At 35.0% G+C, this 27262-nt stretch overlaps 1 protein-coding gene across 11 annotated transcripts in view; it reads left to right on the top strand.

The window, feature by feature from the left end:
* Positions 1-19320, top strand: part of CSNK1G3 (casein kinase 1 gamma 3) — a 106702-nt gene extending 87382 nt beyond the window's left edge. For 4 of the 11 annotated variants that reach the window (XM_026454521.1, XM_026454520.1, XM_026454524.2 and 1 more), the window contains 3 exons: positions 7253-7359; positions 7874-7897; positions 16884-19320. In XM_026454521.1, coding sequence (XP_026310306.1) covers positions 7253-7359; positions 7874-7897; positions 16884-16938 — 186 coding nt within the window. In that variant the 3' untranslated portion in view covers positions 16939-19320. The remainder of the gene's footprint in view (positions 1-7252; positions 7360-7873; positions 7898-16883) is intronic. The other 7 variants (XM_023197132.2, XM_023197121.2, XM_023197125.2 and 4 more) reach the window with 2 other exon arrangements.
* The last annotated feature ends 7942 nt before the right edge of the window (positions 19321-27262 follow it).

Here is a 27262-nt window from a genome sequence, read left to right as displayed (position 1 = left end):
AAGAAACTTGAGTAGTAGTTTTATTTTATTGATCTCTGGGAAGTGAAATGTTAGAGATATAGTCAAAAGAAAGCATTGATGAATGGGATTTTTCTAATTTTATCTCTTTAGTTCAATCATATTAAGTCAGTAGCTAAAAAGATACAGCTGTACATTCGATAAACTTCTTCCATTCACGAGAATAAGAATAATATTCAAATATCTAAAAACTTTATTTTGTATCAGCCTGTGTTCTGGAAAACCCCTAGGGGAATCAAGTGTGCCCCTCTTGGTTCCCTCTTAAAATCATTGGTAATAATAAATATGGCTGAGAAACTCAGACTTAACCACATTCAGTTTCTTGGCCATTCATTACTCAGCAAATAGCTAAGTGTTCGTTATATGCTAGGCTCTTCTAGGTTTTTTTGAATGAAAAGAAGTGTATAAAGACATGGTGCCTGTGTCCATAAAGAAGTCAGTGGAGAAGGCTGATGAACACGCAGGGTGATACGTGGAGGTAGCACAGGGTACTAGGAGAATTGATAGGAAAAGCACCTAACCTGGATGAGTCAAGACTTTCTGGGAAAAGTGACATCTAAACTGAGACATAAAGAATCAGTGGGAGTTAATCAACTGTAGAAGATAGAAGGGATCAAGAGAGGAGTATACCAGGCAGTGAAGACAATATGAATAAGGTTGTGACAAGAGAGACATAATTGAGGAAGCTGATTTAGTCAAGCTGGTGTGTGTTGAGAAATGAGACTAAGAAGGTGTGCTGGAGGTAAATCATGAAGGATCTACCGGGTCTTGTTACTAAATTTGGCTTTATTCTGAGGATAATGGGTAGCCATAAGGGGATTGGGAGACCAAATTTGATTAGTGTTTTCTAAAGATTGCTTTTGCTGTAGACTAGATTGAAAGGAGACAAGTCTAAATAAGGGGTACAGCTGTCAAAAGTCTGTAGTTGAGGAAAAATATTGAGTAGTGGGGATAACAAGAAATGAAAGACTTTGAAAATAATTAGAAGGTTGAGTTTAGTTGAGTATGGGCCTGAGGAAAAGTTCCGTTGTTACCCCTTTTTGATATGTTTCTACATGGCAAATCAAGATCCCCAAAATTAGGTTTTAAAATATACCACTGACAACAGATAGTAGTAATCTCTAGTTCCATTTTAGCTGTGCTTTTCACTGCAGCACAAATCCACTCAGCTCAGTGCCAACTGAAAATCTGATCCTGTATAGAGGCAACTGTAAGCAAAAGTAAAAAGACAAATATTAAGGACACTGCTGAAAAATTGTTTACATGCTTGTACTATGTACGTGTACTATGAATACCTCCTGATTGTTTGAAAATCTCTTATAGTTGTACAGTCTTTGGTTTGAATCTAACGAATAATGTGACTCTGAGCACTTGGGAGAAAAAGGGGCAGAATTACAAATGGTGCACATATGTTGTGCAACCAGGCATTGTTGAGGAAAATGAAAGAATAACATTCATTGTTGTAATAAGCAGTCTGATCTTTCAGCTGATGAAGCATCAGAACAAATAAAAATACAGCTGGTGATAACCAAAAAGGATTAGGCAAATGTATCTTGAGATGATAATAAAACATACGTGATTAAAAGTCAAGAGGAATAGTAGATACCATTATCTCAATTACATTAATTGTGAATACTGACCTTTCTAAAACATTTCTAATACTAGTTTCAGTCTATAAAATATTTGAAAATGCAGTTATTAACACGGAACAAAATCTAGTGACTATTACAATCATATCTTTCTATTCGTAGTTTTCTGGGATACTGAAATCTGCAAAAGAGAGGTTGTGGAAGGAGTATAGTTATATGCCTTTATTACATAAATTGTAGTTCATCTCCTTTGATCTAGTTTAAGAAATTCCTTATCTATTATCATTGTGGTAAATCAGTATTATGAATTTATTTATTTATTTATTTATTTTGCATTAACATTTACAGTAACATCTCTGAAGACTGGGATGATCAAGGAAAATAATTATCCTAAGTGGAAGTTAATTGAAAATCCATTTTGGCTTATCTTTGTTGAAAGTTTGTGAGCATGTCACTGTGCTTTAGGGTCATCTTTTGCAATACCAAGAATACCAATTATGCCTTTAGTCTTTAGGATATGTAAAGAAGTTGGTTTCATATAGTATATGTATACTGTAACACAGGTTCAGAAAATTATTTGAAGTCACTCTTTTAACTATTATTATATCTCATTAGTGTACTTTCTTATAGATGCCTTTTAAAAAAGCTGAATACATAAATACATGTTTTAGAATTTCTAACAGATGATTGGATAGATGAGAATTTGGCTAATTAATATATTTGGTGAATTCATACATTGTATCAAGGCTCTACGTGGTAATCTTGCTTACAGGATATCAAATAGAAATTAGGAAGACAGGCAGGGCATGGTGGCTCATGCCTGTAATCCCAGCACTTTGGGAGGCTGAGGCAGGTGATCACTTGAGGTCAGGAGTTCAAGACTAGCCTGGCCAACATGATGAAATCCCATCTCTACTAAAAATACAAAAATTAGCCGGGCATGGTGGTGCACACCTGTAATCCCAGCTACCTGGGAGGCTGAGGTAGGCAAATTGCTTGAACACGGGAGGCAGAGGTTGCAAATGAGCCAAGATTGTGCCACTGCACTTCAGCCTGGGTGACAGAATGATACGCCATCTCAAAAAAAAAAAAAAAAAAAAAAAAAAGCAATTAGGAAGACAGTAGTATAACTAATGTGTATGAATTACTTACATTTGGAAAGTACATTAATTTGCTTTTAAAAATCATTGACAATAAAGATACTATGTGTTATGTCTGTACTCTAAAGTCTATAAGAATAACATCTTTTGGAATTGGATTTGTCAGGCATCTGTTAAGTTTACAATTATGTCTCAGACTTGCTTGTGAGCTCTTTCTCCAATATCCCTCTTAAATTCTGACAGTAAAACTGGAGTCTAGTTCCCTTTTTTTTTTTTTTTAATCTTCTTAAAATAAGAACTGTAGTAAGTTTCTTGTCAAATTGGGAATGTCAGAGGAAATTTCTTTTTAAGAACAACAACAATCCTGTATAATGCCTGAATTGTTTTTTGAAATGTCAAACCTCAGAATATCTGCCATTTTTATATACTTTTAAGAAATCAGCCTGATGTACGCTAGTATTTCAGAGACTCATCTTCTAATTCAAGTTATAATTCTAGAAATGTCACTTAAATAGAATTGTTCTTTAGAATTTGGCTTATAAAAAAATTTGTACATATTTGATTGTTTTAGCCTTCCAGGAATATAATGATATATTATTTACAGTATTATATCTTCATTTCTTCTTTGTAAAACCCTTTTGCAAAAAGGCGCAAATTTTAAGTGAAAATACTTTTAATGCCATGATACAGTTTCAAGTCACCGGTGTTAAATAGGCCAGTTTTATGAAGGTCAACAACAATATCCTATCTTAACTCTATTACCACAGTGATTCTATTCTGAGCTTGGGATACTAGCCTCTACTCAGAGCATTGGGGAATCTGGGAAACCCTGGAATATTTACATTAAAGGAAGGTGTTGCTTCTTTCTGGTCTGGTTCTGGTCAACCAGGTAAAATGGGATTTGAAACATTTCAATAAAATAAAGTTTACCACAGTCAGGTATAAAAAGTCTTCCTCTGTGAACTGAAGTAAATCAGATTATATAATTGCAGTGTATATATAGTCACTGTTGCTAGAAAATATGTAATTAATGTTGCTAGAATTTAGACTACCTGGGTTTTTAAATTTTCAGTTATGTTGCTTAAAATAAGGGAAGACGTGTCAGAGGAGCTGCCTGTAAGTTGAGGTGGCATCCCTCTACCTTTCTAGGGCCATTGAACAAAAGGGAGACTAAGAAACCTGTTGAATAGTATGTTGAGAAAAGAGCAGTGGAAATTGTTCAGTGAACTGTTTGATTATGTTCCGGATACATGTACTCTGTTCAAGGTAGTGAATATGTGAGATAAGAATACTGCTTTCTATCTCCTTTCCAATTTAGTGCAGAGGCTCTGACATTTTCAAAATTAAGAATAAAGAACCAAATTATGTTCAATAATTAGAACAAATAATTATTTTTAAATGTTTTCAGAGAGAGAGAAATAAAGAGAAAAAATTTACAACTCAATAGAATGACACAAAGGAGGAAGCAAGTACCCCAGAAAAGGAGAGGCATGTAAGAGTATTAGATGTAAGAGTACTCTTTTCTTTAGATTGCCTTTGAAGATTATCAAGGCAGTTTTGTGTGTTTTCAGCTGTAGGCACAAACACAGTGTTCATTTCTAAGTACTTACTCCATATAGGATATAGGAAACTGAATTTCCACTATTCCTAAGTTAACTCAAATATGTTGGTTGATTTGTAGTTATTAATACTTTCCTTGGAAATGGAGAGGGTCCTGTTTCTCTACACTAATGTGTCACCACCCTACTTTCCTGTCTTAGGATTGTACCTAAAATTCACAAAGATAAGCTGTTGTTTTTATCTCTGATTTAAAAACACACAAGTAAGACTATACTTTCAGGATTTCTGCGGTTCACAAAAATATGAAAGTATACAGCTAATTATATCTTGAAATACACTAGTCTTAGTCATACTGTCAATACATTCTATAGTCAAAAGTGATTAAAATGGATTCTTAATCACTGCTCTTTAAGAAAAAAATCCACGAAAGATTCCTAATTTTGCAGCCAGCAAATGAGCATTATTTTGAAAATTATATAAGGTGCCTTTAGATATAAGTAAAATATTTCAAAATTTACTAAACTAAGCAACTTCCTTTATTCGCTCCCAGACTGACTCAAAATTTGTCCTGAAACTGACAGAAGCATTTTAAGCACAGTATTACAACTAAAGGCAAATGTCAGGTCTACAAGGACAGGGATGTTTATCTTGCTTACTTTGGTATTCCAAATACCTAGAACAGTGCCTAGCATGTTGTAGATTAAAGTAAGAACTTAATTAAGTTTTAAAAATATAATGTACTATAAATATTACTTTTAAGTCTAATAGTCAGTTGTCAACTCTGTAGCGCATGCCAGAGTTGCTAACCTTTTATTTCATTTAAAGAGATTAGGTAGTGAGGAGGAGGGGCATCAAAGAGAATTCTTAGATTTTTGAGTCTGGAAGTCTAGAAGATGGGAGGGCTTTAACTGAAATGGGAGCCATGGGAAGAGCAATACATTTCAGAGGGAGTAGGATAAATTTTCCTTCAGAAATGCAGAGTTTGAGATGCCAAACTTGGCTTAGCAAACTGAGGATATGGGTGAGTAGTTAGGCCTAGGGAGTCCTTTACCTAGAGGTGATAGTTGAAGCCATGATTATAGATGAAACATAGTAATAATGATGGCCACCATTTATTGAGCTCTTCCCATATGCTAGACACTGCTTTATATGTTGACATTTATGTGTTGATCTCATCTCACCCTCATATCAGCTTTGTTAATTAGATGCTACTGTTCACCATTTCATACTTGAGAACACTGAGGTTTAGCAAGGTAAGGTATCTTTCCCAGAGTCTCATAGCTGGTAAGTGGTAGAGCTAGGCTTTGAGTCTAGACCCATCTTACTCCAGAATTTTCAGCTATTGCCAAGTGATTTGATGTACAAGAAAATGAGGCACTGAGGAGAGTGTCCGGAATACATTTTCTAGGAATCTTTGGTAACCTTTAAAATAACTCTTATTAGGGTTCTTATGTAGGGTTGGAGAACTGATTACAAGGAGTAAAGGAATAAACACATGGAAAATTTTATAAAAATGGAAGTGGTGAGTTATATACTTTTTTTCCAAAAAGTTTAGTGATGAGGGAAAAGGAAGAAATAGGACAATAAGGTGAATTTGCAGAAACAAGAGAATTTGGGAGAATTTGGGAATTTCCTCATGATTTTTATCTTGTTTCAGGATTTCATTCATGCGTACATGCATTCATTTATTTCAACAAATACTTATTGAGTGCCTATTCTGTGCCAGGCATAGCAGGAAACAATACAAGGTCTCTGTTGCCCTGGAGCTTAATTTTAATGGAGGTAGGGACGGATGTCAAGAAATACAACAAATAAATGAGCAAGCGAATAAGAAAAACACAAACACTAATAAATACTGTACAAATAATTTAAAATAGGGTGTAACATAAAAGACTGTGTCAGCATAGACATTTTTAGCTGTGTGATAGAAAAGGCCTATCTCAGAGATGCTCTTTGAGAATCTGAAAGATGAGAAGTCAGCTAATAAGTAGGAAGAGAATTCCAGGCAGTGACAATAGATAATGCCAAGGCCTGTAAGTGGCAAGAATCTTGATATACTGGATAGAGGCTAGTGAGCTTCAGAGAAGATGGTGTGAGATCAGAGAGGCAGGCAGGCATCACATCATGTGGGACTTTGTCAATTTGTGTAAGGAGTATAGATTTTTTATTCTAAGTGAAACGGGAAGCCAACAGTTGGAGAGTTTTAAGCAGGGAGCTATATGTGATGTGATTTGCATGTTAAAAGGAGCACCCTGATTGCTGTGTGGACAATACTTTTGAGTGGGGGACAAAGCAGAAGACTAGATAATAGGTTTTTGCTCTTAATCACATAAGATATCATAGTGCCTTGGACTGGAGTCCTTGTATTAATAGAGATGGTGAGAACTGATTAGATATGGGATATGTTTGGAGAAGGATTTAACAGGATCTGCCATTGATGGATTAGATGTGGTTTTTAAAGAGGAATCACAGTGACCCCCTACATTTGAACAACTGGGTGAATGATGGTGTTGTCTGTATTTAAATGGGCAGTTTGAAATGGAGACTTGAGCATAATTGCAGATTGAAGTGAAGGGTCCATTAGAAGGAGTAATACTGAAGTTTTTCAATATTCAAGGAAAGTAATTAATGCTATAGCAAGGTGCCAAAGGACATAGGCACACAAGAGGAAACTGATTGAGACATACATGTAGGAGTTAGCCTTAAAAACCAGAGGGAAGAAGACAGAAGACAGAGATTTCGAAAAGGAAAGGAAGTAAGTTGAAAAGCACATATTAGATGACCTTGATCTTTAATAAAATGCTAGACCTATTACTGTATTTAGTTTTGAAAATGTTGCTACCTATTGTTTTGTTCCTCACATTAACTTTCTAATTGAAATACTTTAACCTTGATTATGTTTATCCTTATATAACCTATTTAGTATGTATGTATATTTATGGGTGTGTGTGTACATATATATATATATAAAATTTTTTTAAACAGGTTGTAAGTTCTACAAATGGAGAGTTAAACACAGATGACCCCACCGCAGGACGTTCAAATGCACCCATCACAGCCCCTACTGAAGTGGAAGTGATGGATGAAACCAAGTATGTGTTTATTTTACTTGTTTTAGTAACTCTCTGTTTTTAAATTATGCATGTTTGAGATTTATAGTTACATACAATTATTTCAGGAAATTTTTTTTAGGGAATAGGTGCATGCAAAACAAGTGGTATGCTTAATTATTTTAATCACTAGAATAAGTTTAAAACAGTTCTATTCCAGTAAATATTTTAATAATACAAAATATTTAAGAACTGTGTTCAAATTCTTATTTAGAATTAACAGCGTTATTTTTAGCTTTTGAGTTTTAGGAGTATTGATGCATGAAAGTTATTGATGTACTATCAGTCTTTTTTCTGTAAGCATAAGAATAAATATTAACTTTATAAAATGCATGTTTTAATATTTTGAATTAGTTTTTCAAAACATAAATTATAACAACATTGCTTGGAAAAAATTAAGTATGAAAAACAATGTGATAATTTCAATGTGGGCTGTTTCTGATTCTCTCTCTCTGTCTCTCTTTTTTTTCCTTGTATTTTTTTTTTGTGTGTATAGCTGCCAGAAAGTGTTGAACATGTGGTGAGTCTCAAGTGTAGGCAGGCAGAAATAGCTCCGTTGACTGTAATTTCAAATATTTAGCATCATTTTGTGTATTTTGAAAACAAAACTCTCAACACAGCAATTATAATTGGTAAAAGTTATTCAAAAGTATTTGATATCATTAAGATAGCTCAGAAAAAGCAAGAAATAATTGTTTGAGGAGCTCTTTTGCCTGCTGCAACTTTTTTACTTTAAGTGACATAGATTTGGGGCCACTTTTTAATTGCATAGATGATACACCAACCCTGCTTGTGCTTGTGCATTTGTTTTATAATAGTTTTTATTTGCTCTTTAAATAGATAGATTTTTGCATTAAGCTTTCTTTTTTCTGTTTGCAATTGTTAAATACATGTAGCAGATCTCATCCCCCACAGTAGTATCACTAAAACAGTATTTCATTTACTAACCAATTATCATTGCCCTTGAATACAATATTGATAAATTTCATGATAACCTTGTAGTGAGAAAGCCATTTTAAAAATCCTTATCTAAATAGTTACTAATAATTGCAGATATTATGGAAAGTAATATTAGTAGAAATAATTGGGGATTTAAATTATTTTCTGACATTTGCCTTTAGTTGTAATACTGTGCTTAAAATGCTTCTGTCAGTTTCAGGACAAATTTTGAGTCAGACTGGGAGCGAATAGAGGAAGCTGCTTAGTTTAGTAAATTTTGAAATATTTTACTTATATCTAAAGGCACCTTATATAATTTTCAAAATAATGCTCATTTGCTGGCTGCAAAATTAGGAATCTTTCGTGGATTTTTTTCTTAAAGAGCAGTGATTAAGAATCCATTTTAATCACTTTTGACCATAGAATGTATTGACAGTATGACTAAGACTAGTGTATTTCAAGATATAATTAGCTGTATACTTTCATATTTTTGTGAACCGCAGAAATCCTGAAAGTATAGTCTTACTTGTGTGTTTTTAAATCAGAGATAAAAACAACAGCTTATCTTTGTGAATTTTAGGTATAATCCTAAGACAGGAAAGTAGGGTGGTGGTGTGACAGATTGGACTGCACATGTCCTTTGCAGTTAAACATAGCTTATAGAATCCTGTTTCTGCCACTGATTTGTTACCTTCAAGAAAGCTTGTTTCTTTTTCTGTAAAATGAAGCTAATAATACCTACTTCGTAGGTTGAGAAAATTAAATGTGATAAAGCCCTGGCGTTTTGTCTGGCACACAGCAGGTACTCAATAGCTATTATTACCCCTGTTTATTTCTTCTCTTCCAGCTGCCAGTGACATTTCTCATCTCTGTTTTTGGGCCTGTGCCTCTTTTATCTGTGTCCTATATTTTTACTTCCATACCCACACTTTTCACTGAAACTAGCAGTTCTGTGTTTACATCCTCCTGGAGACTTGCTTTTAATCAAATTTATTAAATTTATCCATTTATTCATTCAGCAGTTACACTGCTGAGGTTTCCGAAATACCTAATGCTGTCCTTGTTCTTAAGTACAAGCCAGCAGGAAGATTGCAGTTGTACTAGTATATGTCGGTATATGATTAATACGATGAAAAAGGTATTTTAAAAAATGGTTAGAGTTTGTAAAGATAAAGATTACTTGCTGACATGGATGAGCAGAGAATACTTGATGGAAGGTGGCTCTGAAGAATGGCATAGTAATTTATGTAGTTGGGATGAGTGTGGGTGTGTGTTTGGGTCCCTATCTGTAGACACTGGAGGATGTGAAAGAAGGAAGTGGTGGGAAGGCTGTTCCTGTAGGAAGCGTTCTCCATTGCCTGCCATATCATGTCCACATTTCTTGGCATGGCATCAAGGCCTCTCATACCTGTCATAGTCTGGCCCCTGCCTATCTTTGCAACTCCGTTTTCCATTCTGAACTTTATATAGCATTGGGTCCTTAAATCTGCCTTTGCTATGTTATCCTCTTTATGTACTTTCCACTTCTTGAAACTTACTGAATTTCTTGAAAACAAGGATTTTTTTCATCCTTAGATTCCTAGTGGCTGTATGTCCTAATAAATCATTACTAAATAATTAACAGTGTGGTATACCCATACAATGGACTGCCATTTGACAATATAAAGAAATGAAATTGAAAACATTGTGCTAAATGAAAGAAGCCAAATACAAAAGGCCACATGTTATGTGATTCCATTTAAATGAAATGTCCCGAATAGGCAAATATATAGGCACCAAAAGATTGGTGATTGCCCAGGGCAGAGAAGAGGAGGATGGGATTTCTTTATAGAGTGATGGAAATGTTCTGAAATTAGATAGTGGTGATAGCTGCTCAATTGTGAATACTAAAACACACTGAATTATACACTTTGAAAGGATAAATTTTATAACGTGAAAAATATCTTAATAAAATGGTTGTTTTAAAAAAAGTATAGCAACTCATGATTCAGTGAAGCCTTACGTCAGGTGGGTTAGGTAGGTTACAGAAATCCTCAGAACTTTCCTACCTCTTTGCTGGTTAAACATTCTATTTAAACAAGATTTTTTCCTTTAGGTTTATTCTAACATTTCTACAAGTTTATTATTGTGTTCCTCATATCCTGTTAATCTGTGACTAAGAAATTTGGGCATGATTTTTTTTCTTTTTTAAGAGATAGGAATCTTGCTGTATTGCCAAGGCTGGCCTTGGACTACTGGGTTCAAGCGATTTTCCTGCCTCAGACTCCCCAGTAGGTGGGACTGTAGGTGCACACCACCATACCCAGCTCCTTTTCTAAATGGCATCTTACACTTCTCTCTGCCACCATTTGACACATAACTAGGGACGTGCTTAGAATTCTCTTTCAGAATTTCTTTTTCATCTTTCGTCTTACCTATAATTAGCAGAGATCCTTCACCCCACCCCATTAAGTAGAATATATTCTATAATGCACATTTTAGCATCCTCGTGTTTCCTGAGAATAGTACCTCATTGGGGTAAATATTTGATTTCCAAATGATGGAAAATACTTATTCTCCCATATGGAAAATCATAGAAAAGCTAATTAGCTTCATTAGTAATGAGGTTTTGTCTTTCTTGTTTACTGTAGTTGAGAATTTTAAGACAGGTGATACAAATGATAGCACCTTCATCATTCATTCCAGGTATTTAGGAGAACAAAATAATTTAGTTTAAGTATTTACTTTTTAAGTAGTATGAAACCGTCTTTTATTCTTTTTCTTTCTTTCCCTCTTCCAACATTTACTGAACAGATTATGGTGTGTTTGATAATATGATGATTATTAAGGTACGTCAAAGTTTGTATACCATTAGGTTGGATGGAACGTATACCAACAACTTTTATACAATGGTTCTCAACCTTGATTTCACATTATAGTCACCTAGGGAGTTTTAAAAATGTACTAATATTTGGGCTGTATTTTCAAGGTTTCTGATTTTACTAGTTGGTCTGTGGTGGGGCTTGGTTATCAGTATTTTTAAAAAACTTCTCAGGTGACTCTAAGGAGCAGCCAGGATTAAGGATCATTGGTCTAATACAAAGTATTACACAATTGCTAATCATGTAGGAGAGGGATAATTGTTACTGGAGTTCAGAAAATGGAGTATGTCCTCCTAGTTGGGAAGATCAGAGAAGTCCCCATGGGTAAGGATGCATTTACACTAGTTCTGAAAGATGAGAATGATTTGGCAAGGGAAAGGGAAATGGGTGGAAGGAGTCAGAGAGAAGAGGTTGGAGCAAGGAAACAATTGAACCAGTCCGAGGAGTAACTCATGCAGGCAGAGAATATATGAACACGTTAATGAAAACTGAGATAGGCTAATTTCCCAAATCTCAAAGGGCCTTGGTAGCCAGTAAACAAATTAGGACAGTATCTTTCTCAGCACAAGAAAGGAAGCCAAGAAATGACATGTGGTTTTAAGCCAAGAAACTATGATCAGGTTGATCCTTAGGAAAATTAATTTGGCTGCAGTTATGAGGCTTACGTCACTTCCTGGGGTTCAACAGATTGCAGAAAATGGTTTAAGAATATAAATTAAGTTTTCCTATGAAACTAGATGGAGAATTTATATTTTGGGTTAGTAGTCTCTAGTAAACAAACTGTTCCTTAAAAAATGTTTTAAGATTACAGTATGGGACCATTTGTTTAGTTCTATAATACTGAGTGTTCAGGAGTTTGATAGTCTCTAGAACTGTAAGGATAAGTAAAGAATAATACGTTTCCTCAAGAGATCAGTTCAGTGAGGAAGAGAGAGGTATAAAAATTATAATACAAAGTGACAGAGACTGTAACTCTTTTGGGAGAGAGCAAATGGATTTTAAGTGGAAAGAAGAGCGTGTGCAAAGATACAGAGGTAAGAAATCCCACTTGGCGTATTCTGGGAATGGCAAGGAGATTTTTTGCCTCTTCTTACTTTTCCCTTCCTTCCATCCATAGTATAGGCCACCTGGGAAGGAAGCCTAATGGAGGATGATACTAAGAGGAGGGTGGAAATAGGTTGAGAACCAAATTCCGAAGGGTTGTGTGAACCTAATGCTTTAGTCAATGTAGAATCATTGATGAGATTTAAGAGGAAAAGGGCATGGCCTTATTTATGATGGGGGCAATTTGGATGACAGATTGGAGAGAGGAGAGACTTAGACTGGGAAGTCCTTTAAAAGGCATTTAGCAGTGGTGGAGGCAAGTTGAAAAGTTCTGAACGAAGCCAACATGAGAAGATGGGAAAATTCTGAAAGTCATTTCAGACTTAAGGGACTAATTGCAAGTGGACAGGGAGGAAGAAGTTGGAGATGAAAATGGGCCTGCAGGCTTTTGGCTGGAGTAGTTTTGTAGATGATCTTGTTCTCTGATCTAAACTCTTCTTGCTTAGCTAAATGGTTCCTCGTTTTTTCTTTAAATCAAGAGATCCAGAGATAGGAAATTACGCTTCAGGTTTGAACCTTAAGTGGAAATATTCTTTGTGAAAGAATTAAAGATTAGATGCCATAAAAGATACTTTCTGTAGACTCATCAACCCAGGTCAGGAGAAGGTAGGTTCTGGAGTCCTACGTGGGTAGGTCTAGGAGGTACCAACAGTCTCTCAACCAAAGGGTGAGCAATGAGTCATCTTAGAAGGGATAAATAAGAACATCATATCCAGATAGGGAAACATGCTTCAGTTTCTGGGTGGATTTGAGAGAAGAAAGTACATGACATATATCCAGGAAGACAAGGCAAATAGATGAAGAAAAAGGCAATGAACAAAGGAGAAATGGTGGTGCGGTGTCAATAGCAAAAGCCTTTGTGTGTTTTCAGACTTTGATCTGTTTTGATTGCCTGTTTGTTGCCTAATTGTATTTAAAGAAACTAAAGTTGTTTCTAAAGTTCATCTTAAGTAGGACTTAACATTTATTCCCAAATAATTTTAGAGTAGAGATGTAGCTTCACATTTTGACAGGCTGATATGGAAGGATTACTTGAGCTCAGGAATTTGATACCAGCCTGGGCACATAGTGAGATCTTGTCTCCACTAAAAATAATTTTTAAAAAATTGCCAGCTGGGTGCCTGTAGTCCCAGCTACTCAGGAGGCTGAAGTGAGAGGACCACTATTAAATAAGTACTAACTTTGTGCCAGTTTGTTGGGCTATAACTGAGAAGTCCTTTATGAAGCTTAAATTCTAGTGCAAAGGCAGATAATAAGCAAAATAATTTCAAAGTAAGAGTAAGTTATTACAGAAAAATAAAACTGTTTCAGATTAAGTGCTGGGGAAGAGGAAGCAATTGAGATGAGACCTGATTTCTTAGTCACTAAGACTATAAATTAGCTATTTCGGTAATTGCTTTTATCTTAAGACATAAGCCATAAGGTTAAAACATAATTTACTTCCTAACTTCTGTAAATATATCATATTTTTAGAACCTCTCTCGTCTGTGTGTTTGGATGCATTTGTATCACATAAGGCAATGCTGTCCTCTGGTGGTAGTAACTTTAATAGCATGCCAGTTGTACTTTTGCAAATCTGTTATAAGGACTTGTTCTTTATTTAGTGGGATTTATTTAAAATAGATGTCCTTTTTAGATTGTGTTTGAATTTAAGGGCCATTAGAATTTATTTGAAAATCTTACTTAGTTTCAAATAAATGCTTGGCATAGTTCAGTAAAACACTGTTGAAGGAAAGATTACTTAAGTGTAAAGATCTCAACTCTCAGAACTCTCAGTACTGGAAATACAAACTAAGCAAAGTAAATTGCTGATACAAGTGTAGAAAATCTAGGACTTGGTCTTGTTCATCAAAATGTGTATTACATTAAATTACCCATTTCAAAGGGCTAATACAACTTTAGAAAATTTTGAAAGAATCTACTTTGGAATTTGAAAGGACAGTGTTTAAGAATAGTGAGCATTATTAAAGGAATTTTATATCAAACAATAAATTTCAATTGAAATATGGCTTTATTCTTAAATTTAATATTCTAAATATTTGGTCTGTCACTTCTGAATACCTATTTTTACGTCTTGCTTTCTGCCATTTGGATATTTTTCTTCTCTTTTCTAAGTCTTAAATTTAAAGGTTCATTTGGAGTAAAGGATTTTATTTTTTAGAAAGTAATTGAGATTTGAGAAATATTAGGTAGCTGACAGTTAAAAATAAATTTGACTTGTTTTTTTAAATCCAGAACAAATCTCTTACATCTGTAGTCTTGTACTGTGGCAGCTCTTCTCTAGGCTCTTGACTGGGTAATCCATTTCCGTTCTTTCTGCTAGTCACCTCCATGAGAGTAAAGTTGATAAACATTCATCATTACATATATTTCTAGTTGAATCTTTATTATTTACATTCCATGGTCTAGTCGATGTATACTGTTTGGTTTACTTAAAAAATGCAGTTGTGTAATTTGGTTTTCAGTACCCTCATAGTGGTTTCATAATTATGGCAGAAATCACAATAAATAATTTAAAATTATTTTTGACTAAAGATAATGTGGCTAGAGAGATTATGTAATTTAACTGGACAATGGAGATTTCTGTTTACATTTATTTCACGGAAGTATATAAAACATACCTAGAAGTTATGCTATATTCTGTAATCTTTTGCCAGATGGGACACCTGAAGCTGTTTTTTTTTTTCTTTTTTTTTTTTTTTTGAGACAGAGTCTCACTCTGTTGCCCAGGCTGGAGTGCGATGGCGCAATCTTGGCTCACTGCAACCTCCACCTCCTGGGTTCAAGCGATTCTTCCTCCTCAGCCTCCTGAGTAGCTGGGATTACAGGTGCCCACCACCACGCCCAGCTAATTTGTGTATTTTTAGTAGAAACAGGGTTTCACCATGTTGGTCAGGCTGGTCTTCAACTCCTGACCTTGAGATCCACCCACCTTGACCTCCCAAAGTGCTGGGATTACAGGCATGAGCCGCCGTGCCAGGCCAAAGCTATTCTTTTATGAATATAGATTGGTAAGAATTATAGAAACATCTTTCTAGGGCCATATTACACACAGTCTAAATTGAGAGCTCTCGGTGATGAAATCACCATGTGTATAAATATACTTTGCTTTTATTACAAAATGTGATTTATAAACATGCCCACACACCCACAGAGGGTTTCAGTGGAAATCAGGGATACCCAACCGTGCTTGTCTGTGCCAAAAGTAAACTCAATGTTAGGAAGGGGTTGACTGTTTAAAGGTTAAAAGAAAAGGTGCCTAACTATATGGAGTGTTGTCATGTTGTATATTCTAATAGACTGACTCAGACTGTGAGGCTTTTAAGATAGGTGTGTATTTAATTTTTTTTCTTTTTTTTTTTTTTGGTGGGAGCAGATCAGTGATTCTCATTTTTCATTTCATACCAGACCACAGCATTTTCCCACAGCAGCCTTGATGTGTTGCATCTCCTCATGACTAGAAAAATTTACTGTGAGAGAAACTAGTTCTCTCAAGGATCACATCTAGATTTTTTTTTTTAAACTTTTTCTTTTAGAGGCAGGGTCTTGTTCTGTTACACAGACTGGGGTTCAGTGGCACAATCATAGTTAAAACATTCCTCCTGCCTCCACCTCTCAAGGAGCTGGGACAACAGGCGGATGCCACCATGTCCAGCATATGTATGTGTGTGTGTGTGCGTGAGTGTGTGTGTGTGTGTGTGTGTGTGTATAATATATGTATGTACATTTATATGTGTGTGTGTGTATATATATATGTTTAGAGATATTTGTGTATGTGTATATATAGTTAAAGAGAGAGAGAGAGATTTAGAGATGGGGTCTTGCTGTATTGCCCAGGCTAGTCTTGAATTCTTAAACTCCTGAGCTCAAGCAATCCTCCTGCCTTGGCCTCCCAAAGTGCTGGGATTACAGGCATGAGCCACTGTGCCCAGCCAAGATTTTTTTTCACCTAGAAATAAATGTCAGGATTATATTGTTTTGCATATGCAGTTTTGACTTGTACAATGGAATCACCTCAGTTGTGCTACTTTAAATATTAAGCATAGTTTTTACTTTAACTAAACTTTCAACAAACTTGACCTTCTTTAACTCTTAAAGAATTTAAAATTGCCAGTCTTGACATTCTATAAAATGTGTTTTCTGTTTTTCACTTTTTTAATATGATGGAAAATGTTGACTAGTGTATATTGGAGCATCTTTTTATTTTTGGAGTCTAAACTGATTATTGGTGAGAATAAGCTCCCCAATGTTAGGATCATTATTGCCTTCCTAATGGCTTCAACAATCACATATAAATATCCAGGAGAAAGGGTGAGAATGCATAGAATGAAATTCTCAGTTAGTCTTAGTGAAAAACGTTTTGAATTTAATGGCTCCTTTTTATGTTGCATAGAATGTCTTGCTATTCTTAAAAGGCATGTGGATGAAACATAATAGTAATAACTGCCATATTTTCACTAATACATATGCTTCATTAGTGTAATCACTGTTTATCTTGCACTAGACTGTTGCTTTTTATGATCATTTAAGTTAATATGATACAGTCAACTTTGTGACATTTTAGTGCTTTTAAAATAAAAAGAGTGTTTCCCTCATCTGCAGGTGCTGCTGTTTTTTCAAACGAAGGAAAAGGAAAACCATACAGCGCCACAAATGACTCTGGACACAGACAGATCCTGGGGAGTTACTTACATATTCATCTGCTGTCTTGTGATTAAAATCATCTCTGTAGTGACCACATATATTTTTAAGGACTCACTCTTAGAAACAAAAATGTCATACTTTCATACTTCATTTTGTGGTTGTCTTACATTCTTTTTTTTTTTCTAATTGAACTTTTATGGAAGCTTTAAAGTTTTGTCAAAACATGAGTGCATTGCCCATCAGTGAATGGAATGGACCAATGAGGTGGTATCGATGAATATACTTCTATAGAACATTTTTTCAGAAGTTCTTCTGTTGCAGGAAGCATACAGTATCTTAAGTGTCAACCAGTTGTATACCTAATCTGGTTTTTTATAACTTCTGTAAGAGCATAATCAAACAGGAATTTTCTTTCTCAGTGGATAATACAACAGAGAAAACAGAGTTGCCCAAATATTTAAAAGAAGTTATTCCTTGAGAAGTTCATATTTTGTGACATCTGCATTGATTTCAGTGTTACTGATGGTACTGTTATTCATAAGTCATATTAACATTCTCTCTGTGAAATCATGGTACAGTCACTGCCCAGAGGTACTGAAGAAAAAGCAATATGGGTTCCGCAGATGGTAGTGGTAAAATGAATCTTAAGTATAGTGCGGTAAATATGTGCTCTGCTTTTGTTGCACCACCATGTGAAGTACTGTGTTGCAGAAGTGGCAAAAGCGCTTATTTTTTAAAATGCAAAATATTTGTACAATGTAACTTTATGCTTCCAAATAATAATGTATGTTAGCAAGAAATGAATACTTCAAAAAGTGATACATGTTGGAGTTACAAAGAAATACACTAAGGAGAGGTAGTAAATGTGACCCTTGTTGCAATGTATAAGGTGGAAGCCTAAAGAAATCTCACTGAAACTTACTGCTGAATGATTACTTTCTCCCTTAAGCAGAAAACTTTGGATGTGCCATGCAATGGTGTCTGTGTAATTATTTTGCTCTTTGATAAAAAAAAGACCCCCAGCAATAAAAAGTGGGTCACTCTATTCCCTCTGTGCACATTAGTCTCTTGTATTCAACTTTGCTGATTCTCTGGAATTTTCCTACTCTTTAGCATAATTTTGTTGATTGAAAAATATTTTGGAAAGGATGGGTCAGGTGCTTTGCCTCCATAGTCTTTTGAAGTGCCTGCATATGAACAAAAAAAAAAAAAAAAAAAAAAAAAAAAACACTAATTCTGTAAAAAAGGAAGCCCATTCCACTTTTCAAGTATGCTTTGTTTTAAGCCATAAAGACACACATGTAGTTTTGTCACATTCTGCTAGCCAGAATCTTCAAGAAGGGTTAAAACAAAGACTGGCTAGAAGGATAATTATTTTGAACAAATCTCATATTCATCTTTCATTTATACAATTGTTACTTACTCCTTCCATGCAGTCTCTTCGTTGTCTTTAAGTGTGTGCCTTCAGGCATGCTTATTTATTTTTATTGTCTCAAGGTAACATTTAAGATGTATATTAAAGTAAATCTACATTTTTTTTACTTCATTATTGCATTTACAGGGATTTAATTGTACTTTGTAATTTATTTTTCTTATTAGCCAAAAGTTTAATGCATTTTTTTTGATGAATTAGGCACCCACATGAACACCACAAATCAGGACATTGTTTTTCATTGTTGCTATGAATCCTGTGAATGATCTCTTTTTATTTTAAAGACCTACACTTAACCTAGAAAGCATTTGCTGTATAATTTGGTCAACAGTTTCCATTCTATCTATCTGTATACTGTCATGATATATGTCTTAAACTGCAGGAGTTACATACTGAGTTTATATTTTTATTTGCTTTAAGCAAGGTAGATGGATGTTTTGGCCATTATAATGTGAAATCACTTCTTTCTTTACAGTATTTGACCAAATTTGTGTGTCTATGATATTTGTAAATACATGCGAATATCTGTATTTCTTATCATAAGCCTATTTAGTTTTATTCTCAGTAGGGTTTTTTGGATTGTACAGTGTTTATATGATCTGAACTCCTTATACATAAGAAGGTGTGTATATTAATCCAATTATGGACTTAAAATATTTTAAAAGTATAAATACCCTTATTTGCTGCAAAGACCAGTGTGTAGACATTTGCTTTTTAGCAATATTTTTAAGTGCTCCATTTTAATGCCAAGGAATAAGTCTTTTGGCAACACAAACTGGTCAATAATAGGTAATGCAGGTATGTTCAGGTTAAGCCAACAATGTTTTGCATTTTTATGCTTATTTTCTGTCAACACTAATGAAGTCAACATTGCCTGAATGTCTGAATAATGAAACACATCCCTGTTTAAAAGTATGTAACTGAAAAAGAAATAAAAAAAAAAATAAAAGTAGTTTTTTTAAACTTGCTCTTTCCCATTTCCTCTAATGATGGGTAAAATAATGTCACTCCCTAATTTAAGATAGGAATTTTAAAATTTTGCTTTATATAGTCGGTTATATGTGAGAAGCAGAGCTAAAGGAATATGCTTTTGTTATTTTGTTTATGTTTTGTTTTGCTTTCTTGAAATCCAGTGGTAAAGAGCACAAACTAGGAAGGATCTAAGCTTTAATATTGAAAAAAAAATTATCCTTCTTTGAACTGTTTAATAGAGCAATAGTTAAATACATCTTCTGATAAATTAAGGGAAATAGAATCATTTTTCCTTTTTGAGAATGGAATCATACTATTATGTTCACAGAAATTAAGCATTATTCCAGTTTTAAGTGAATGACTTTAAAATCATTGCAGATGGGGAGCCCATATTTCTAACAGTACCTCATAGTTCATCATTGTGCTAGGTGCTTTACGGGATTTTACAAAATGGCATTAATGGTATGCTACTTACAGAGGGATGCTACAGGTAAGATAAGGCAAAGCAGCCATCTCTCAGCCTGTGAATATTGTGTCCATTAAGCAGCAGAGACCTTCAGAAGCAGGAGAAAGATCTGGAGATGACACATAACTGTAAAGGTTCTATTTAGAAAAATTTGACTTAAGATGGGGATTTCAATCTGAATGAATGTATAGTTGCATTAGTCAGAATTCTTTGAATTGAAAGTGACAGAAATTTAACCTGGCTTGAGCAATAAGAGTGTGCATTATCTCATTTAACTGAAAAGTCGAGTGGTAGGACTGCCTTCAGACATCCTTAATCCTGGAGTTAAGACAGGAATCTTCTCCATATCTTTTGGTTTTGCTTTCCTACCCTGCTGTTTTCACTATCAGGAAGACTTTCTATGTGTGATAGTAAAGTGGCCATCCACCATCTTAGTATTCTCAGCAAAACAAAAAACAAAGGGCCATTTTTCTCAGTAGCTCCAACAGAAGCCTAAGACTGACATTCCCTTATTGGTTGATGTGCCCACCCCTGAGCCAATTACCATGGACAAGGGAATATTGTTCTCCCAGTGGCTGAGCCTGAGTCATGGTTTGACCTTGAGGAGACACATTGGTGATGATGGAACTGGTTGAGAAGAGTTAAGAACATTTTTTTCTACTAGAGTGCAAATACAATTATAAAGATTTGCTGATATTCAGGATAACTAATTTCTTCTCTGCCTAGCTCTAATACAGACCCACATAAATTATTTTCTTAGGACATTTACTTGTTCATAAGACTACATGGATCATAACCAAAGAAAGGACTATATATAGAAGAATGATTAGGAAATATTACTGGGATATAAAAATGGTTTTGTTAGACCAGTTGTTTATTGGGATATTTATACTTTGATTTTACTTAAATGGACAGACACTCTGGCACTTCTCCAGACTAGGGGTTGGAAACTTTTTTGGTAAAGTTTAGGCTTGGTGAGCCAAAAGGCAAAATTGAGGCTTTTATATATTTAAGTAATGAGAAAGAAAACTTTTCGCATATATTTTATTGATAAAATTCAAAATATATTAATACTTGAATTTTTTTTGTGATACAGGGCTACTAATGATAAGAATCGAGTGATTTTGAGGGGATATCTTACTGAATTGGCGTTCAGAATTAATTGCAAGTATTCATTTGTTAATGTTGGCCTATAATGTGATTTTTTGTATTTCATCTTTGAAAACGTCTTCTCAAATAGATACATCCATGTACTGTTATCAGTTGTGATTGAGTGTGTAATTTTAATTGATCATATTCATCATTTGGAAGGTATTTATAGAATTCTATTAGATTCTGCTATTGTTATTTGCCTTTTAGCTGTCATTACATTGCATATTAATCACTTCCTATTGAAGGTTAGGTGGATGCTCAATTGTATATTTAAATGAATATTGAAATAGAAAAATTTCCTTTGCACTTGCATTAAGGTCCAGTAGTGCAGCTTGAACTATAGTGGAACTTGGAAAATATGTTCACTACAGGTTTGTGTGGGAATGGAGATCTTGCTTCTTATCTTGATAGCATGGGAAATATATAAAGCCAGCTTGATAATACTTGTGATTTAAACAACATTAGTTGCCATCAAAATTACCTTGTACAGTATGTTTCACATATAAGTGCCGTTTTGCCTTGTAATTGTAGGTTGAATTTATTAAAAAGCATTATCAAGTTTGCAGCAAAAGTAATTTCCAAAGCTATTCACTATTTGAAAATAGTTTGAGGGTGGTTCTCTTCATTCATAACAATTTCAGTCTTGGTTCTGAGCTAAAAAAATTACAATAAAACTACCGTTCCAACCTGGGCAATGTGGCAAAACCCCATCTCTACAAAAAATTAGTGAGGCATGGTGGCATGCACCCACAGTCCCAGTTACCCAGGAGGCTGAGGTGGGAGGATGTCTTGAGTCCACGAGTCGAGGCTGCAGCGAGCCATGATTATGCTGCTGCACTCTAGCGTGGGCGACAGAGATCCTGTGTCTAACAAACAAAACCAAAAAACTTTACTGCTGACATCAAACCGCTGTGTAATTGGGCAAGTCAGAATACTCAACTTCTATTTCTGACAAAACCAAATGGAACCAATGATGATTAAGATCACAAGTGAATAAAATTTACCATTGACTTTACTAGTTCAATGACATGATATATTTAAATATTTCCCACAAATACCTGCTGATGAATAACGCAGCATATAACCATAGACTAATTTATTCAACTATGCATTTTTTTTGCCACTTCACACATTTTTACCACCATGAATTGCAACACATCTTAGCAGATTCTACTTCAGGTTGTACTAAATTGGTGTTTTCTCGACTTCTTTGAAATATTCTTTCCTATAATTATTGTATGCAGACTATTCATAAAGGCTAGTTCTTGAGTCACTTCAAACTCAGCATTGACTTCTCAAGTATACAGCTGGGCAGTATTGGTAACATCTGTTGACTCACCAAAAGCAAAACAAAGCTACTTGAAATCATTTGCCTTGTTTTTTAATTGACTGTTGGTGTTGCCACAGTGTCCTCATGTCTCCAAGCAAGTATTCTTGGTGAAAATCTGGTAGTAATGAAGAAGTTTTTCGCTGGGCCCACTTTCTGGTTGCTACAATCAAACACAATTGAATTAACTCTAACTCACCATCAGTATATAGCTGTCTTTGCTTGGCTAACAAATGAGCCACTCAGAAAGTTACTTTCGTTTACACCCTTATTCTAATTTTTTAAATTAGTAGATTATGCTGTGATAAGATACTACATTTTCAGTTTTCTAATTGTTCTAACTGTTGATTTCCTGTGGGTTGGGAATATTGTGATGAGTGCTTAGTCTGCAAATATATTTTTTTAGCACAGTGAAAGTGTCATTGCATAATAAACACAATGCTTTGCGACATAGTTGTACGACAATTCACACTCCACTGTGCCTTAAAAGTGCAACACTCAAAGTCCACTTTTTAAAACTTTTTTTGACATGATGTATATGCACTGGTAATAAAAAATAAAATGTCTGTATGACAATATGTATGACACTTGAAATGCTGTTGAGTTTTATAGCCATCACTGAGATTTGTAGCATGTTGAATAGCAGTGCAAAACAATGAGAGCACCACATATGGTTACTGTCACAATTATTCAACCCTGCCTTTGTAGCATGAAAGCAGCCATAGTCAATATGTAAATGAATGAACATGGCTGTGTTCTAATAAAATTTGATTTATGGACACTAAAATTTGAATTTCATATAATTTTTATGTGTCATAAAATTCCCTCTTGATTTTTTTCAACTATTTAGAAATGTTAAGTGTCATTCTTAGTTTGTGAACTGAGCAAAAATAGGAGGTGGGCTGGACTCGGCCTACAGACTGTAGTTTGCCAACATTTGGTCTATGCCACACTGGAAAGATTTGAATGTTTGAAGTAAATTAGTTTTTACTTAATTGCATGAAACTGCTTACCAAAAGATGACCTTTTCTCCTCCATTTTTGAAAGAAAATTTCATTTTGAAATAGCACCAAGAATTAAAATATTACAGAAAATGTAACCACAGTACATTGGGAGTTAGTAATCAAATGAGCTCACATATTAACTTAGATGTTGAAGCAGTGTGCAGCCTTAGCCCATGAATGTCAGGATTAGACGAATTTAATTTTAGTTTAAACTTCTTGTGAGAACTGTGGCAAGTTAACTCACCCTGTTTCTTCACCTTAAACTGGAGATAATGCCTACTTTGAAGTGTGATTCTGAGGATTAGTGGATGATCCTTATAATAGCTCAATGCATTTACCATTACCTTCATTAAAAGTACAATTTTAAACTGAGCAACACCTTAATTTCTCATACAGTGTGTACACTTCTGCTCTTTAAGATAAGAGTAAAGTCTGGTGTTAGACTTTGTCTTCCTAGACTGACACCATTATTCCTATGTGTTTAAAAATATTGAGCCCTAATTCTATCACATTGTACAGTTGCCATTCTGCCTCACTTAATGACATCAACAACTTCAAAATATTTAATTTTATACCCTTATTGATAAAAATGACAACAGGAGAGGGCCAGGGCAAAGTCCTGTCTGAAGCAGCTGTAGTCCATGTTAGGGTCAATATCAATCCATTGAACCAATAACATGTCTAAATGTTCTCTGTAATGTATGAATCCTTCAACACCACTTAATTACTATTAGCTAATAGTAATTTATCAGAAGCTTTGCTGAAATCCAAGTAAACCATTTGGTCTGTTTCCATGCCCTGTCATTCTCATTATGCCATCAAAAAAGGAATTGAATTTAGTTTTGGATTTTATTTCCTTCTTGCCATTTCCCCCCCACCCCCTTAACTTTTAAGGCTAAAGATTATTCTTGATTTTAAAAAAGCTGAGCCTTACATTCTCTTCCTCATTCCTCAGCCTTTCCTTTACATATGGCTCCACATACAGATTATAAAGCTCTTTTTTTGTTGGCTTTAGCATTAAAAAGAATCTCCAGCTAATACGAAACCTTAAAGATGTTATTTATTTATTTATTTATTTTTACATTTATTTCCTATACCCTTTTAAAAGCTGAGCTTGTTAGAAAGGAGACTGTTTTCTCAAACGTTTTTTCTTTTTAGGATCACTTTTCATTGCAGAAATGAAATCAGAGTCTTGAGTTCTTTTCACAAGGTTATCATAAACCTAAGATGAGATGCTCACATTCTCTCAAGGTGGCTGACCATTCTGCTTTATGAACACATTCCTCTTGCTGGTCATTTTTGTGGTCCAGAATAGTAGCTTCAATTTTTGCTTTCTCTGTTTCCTGGAAGATTAGATTTTAGGCATATAAAGAATTTACAGAGTTTCTGGGTTTAAAGTGTTTTTGTTTTTGTTTTTAGTTATTACAAGTACATGATAGGTATCTATATGGGGTACCTGTGATGTTTTGATACAGGCATACGATGTGTAATAATGAAGTCAGGGTCATTAAGGTATCCAGCACTTCAAGCATTTATCGTTTCTTTGTGTTAGGAACATTCCAATTCCACTCTTAGTTATTTTAAAATATCTAATAAATTATTGTTGACTATAGTCGCCTTGTGCTACCAAATGCTAGATCTTACTCATTTGATCTAACTGTGTGTGTGTGTGTGTGTGTGTGTGTGTGTGTGTGTATTTTTTTTGAGATGGAGTCTAGCTTTGTCTCCCAGGCTGGAGTGCAGTGGCGTGATCTCGGCTAACTTCTGGTTTAACTGATTGTCCTATCTCAGCCTCCCGATAGCTGAGACTACAGGTGTGTGCCACCACCATGCCGGGCTAATTTTTGTATTTTTCATAGAGATGGGGTTTCACCATGTTGGCCAGGCTGGTCTCGAACTCCTGATCTTAAGTGATCCGCCCACCTTAGCCTCCCAAAGTTCTGGGATTACAGGTGTGAGCCACCATACCCACCTCAATCTAACTATATTTTGTGCCCATTAATACCATCCCCAGTTTATCCTACCCCATTCCCTCCCCGCTACCCTTCGAAGCCTCATAACAATCCTTCAACTCTCTATCTCCATGAGATACATTGTATTGATTTTTAGCTCCCACAAAAGAGTGAGAGCATCAGAAACTCTAGCTTAAGTAAAATAAGAACTAGAAATTTCCAGACAATCGGGGGTCTCTATCACTACTCAATTTTATGTTTAGTATTTATGCTCCTCTTGAACACTTCCTGTCAGGCAGTGGCTTGTGTGCTTCAATACTGATTTTCTTTAACTGATCTGGCATTTTGTAATGTACTTTCATAATACTATCTTAATTTCCCCTCTCTTTGCCCAAATATTTTCCACAGTGCATTTACCTTGGGTGTACTAAATTTCATTGCAAGTATACGTCCTCTCAGTATACTCCTCTGCCTCTTCCTTCTCATAAGTGTGTATTCCAGTCAGAAACCTCATCATACCATGTCAATGATTTCTATGTTTTACTTGCACTACCCTGATTTGTATGTAAGTTTTCTTGATCATAGTCTTGTATGGGCATTAGTGTGAAGACATCTTGTTATTGTTTTCAGACTTCCTGCTCAGTTCTCTGGAGTGAATCATTTGGTCATCTCTAACCAGATGGTATATATAGCAATCCCTTTTGTGATTTTTATCTTCTTTTTTCACCCTCATCCTCCTCATTGCAAAAAAAAATCATTTTAACATGTCAATTATGCTTATACCATTACATTCTAGCCATCTTAAATTAAGTCTTGGAAATGAACATCTCATTTTAAATGTCATATAGGTAGAAAATCAATCATGTCTTTCTTGTACAGTATTTTGTCCTGAATCCTGTATTGACTTTGTCAGGGTGCCCTAAATGTCCTGTATTTATTAGGCCTCTTTAAAATATGTAAACTACAAGAATATTGGCAATTAGAGCCATGTTTACTCCACAGTAATGTGGAATGCTTAAATTACTTACGTGGTAACAGCAGCTGAAAATTATTCCTTCACAAGTAAACATCTGAACAATACCTTATCTCTCCTGCAGGTTTGAATGAATACCAAAAGTGGGGATTAAGACTTGAAAGTACTTATATTTGAGAAAGAAAAAGGCTATTTGAATTTTAGCCAAAGCCCCAAGTTGTGAACAAGTAACCGCTGTTAATTTAAGATAACTTTAATAAATACACAAAAAAATCAGTCAATGGCATCCATTGGCCATGCTTCTGAAAATAAGCTAGTCAACAACAGCTTCGCTCTAGTCTTCTGAAAGAAAGCAAGTTAATGACAGCCCCATGCTTCTAGACAACAGCTGATCAGTAAGTGCCTTGCTTCAGTAACAAGGCTTTAGAAAGTCTGTTGGTCAACAGCAGCTTCTTCCAGTGAAATACCACACCCAGGAATATTATCAGCCTTTTTGACTTCTTTTAACCCTGCTGCACCTTTCTAAAGAGTCAGTTTGTTACACTTTTCTTAGCTACTCTATTACTGTTACCCTCTCTTTCCTTCTGTTACACTAAGATTCCAGGAAAAATGTTTCAAAAATGGGTTCTTCTTTTAAAAAATGCTTGAAAAGTACTGCCCTACCTAATGTGAACTATTAAACTTATTATGCAGTGCTTAGGAAATTAGAAAACTATGCACTCTGTATTTTGTATTATGCTATGTACTAAAGATGTAGAGAGATCTCCATCCAAATGTGTTAAACAAGTTCTGGCATCTGGACTGGCAAGCTTCCATGGTCAAGACTATCCTTCTGCTGGGTCTTTATTCTGCAAGAGGACCAGTTTGGCAGAGTAGATTATGTCTCCTTTATTCACGTTTAAAAAAAGAAATGGAGAAGAAGGGAAAAAGGCAAAGCAAGATGGCAGAACAGGACTTTTTAGTGCTTTCCCCTTGCAGAAACCAGTTTGAACAACTATCCATGCACAAAAATATCTTCACAGGAGCTAAGTGAGTCGGGTGAACAATCATGGTACTTGG

This window comes from Piliocolobus tephrosceles, chromosome 4, assembly GCF_002776525.5.
Source record: "Piliocolobus tephrosceles isolate RC106 chromosome 4, ASM277652v3, whole genome shotgun sequence".
NCBI classification, from domain to species: Eukaryota; Metazoa; Chordata; class Mammalia; order Primates; family Cercopithecidae; genus Piliocolobus; species Piliocolobus tephrosceles.
Note: the sequence above shows the minus strand (reverse complement) of the source record. Positions and strands in the feature narration are given on the sequence as shown.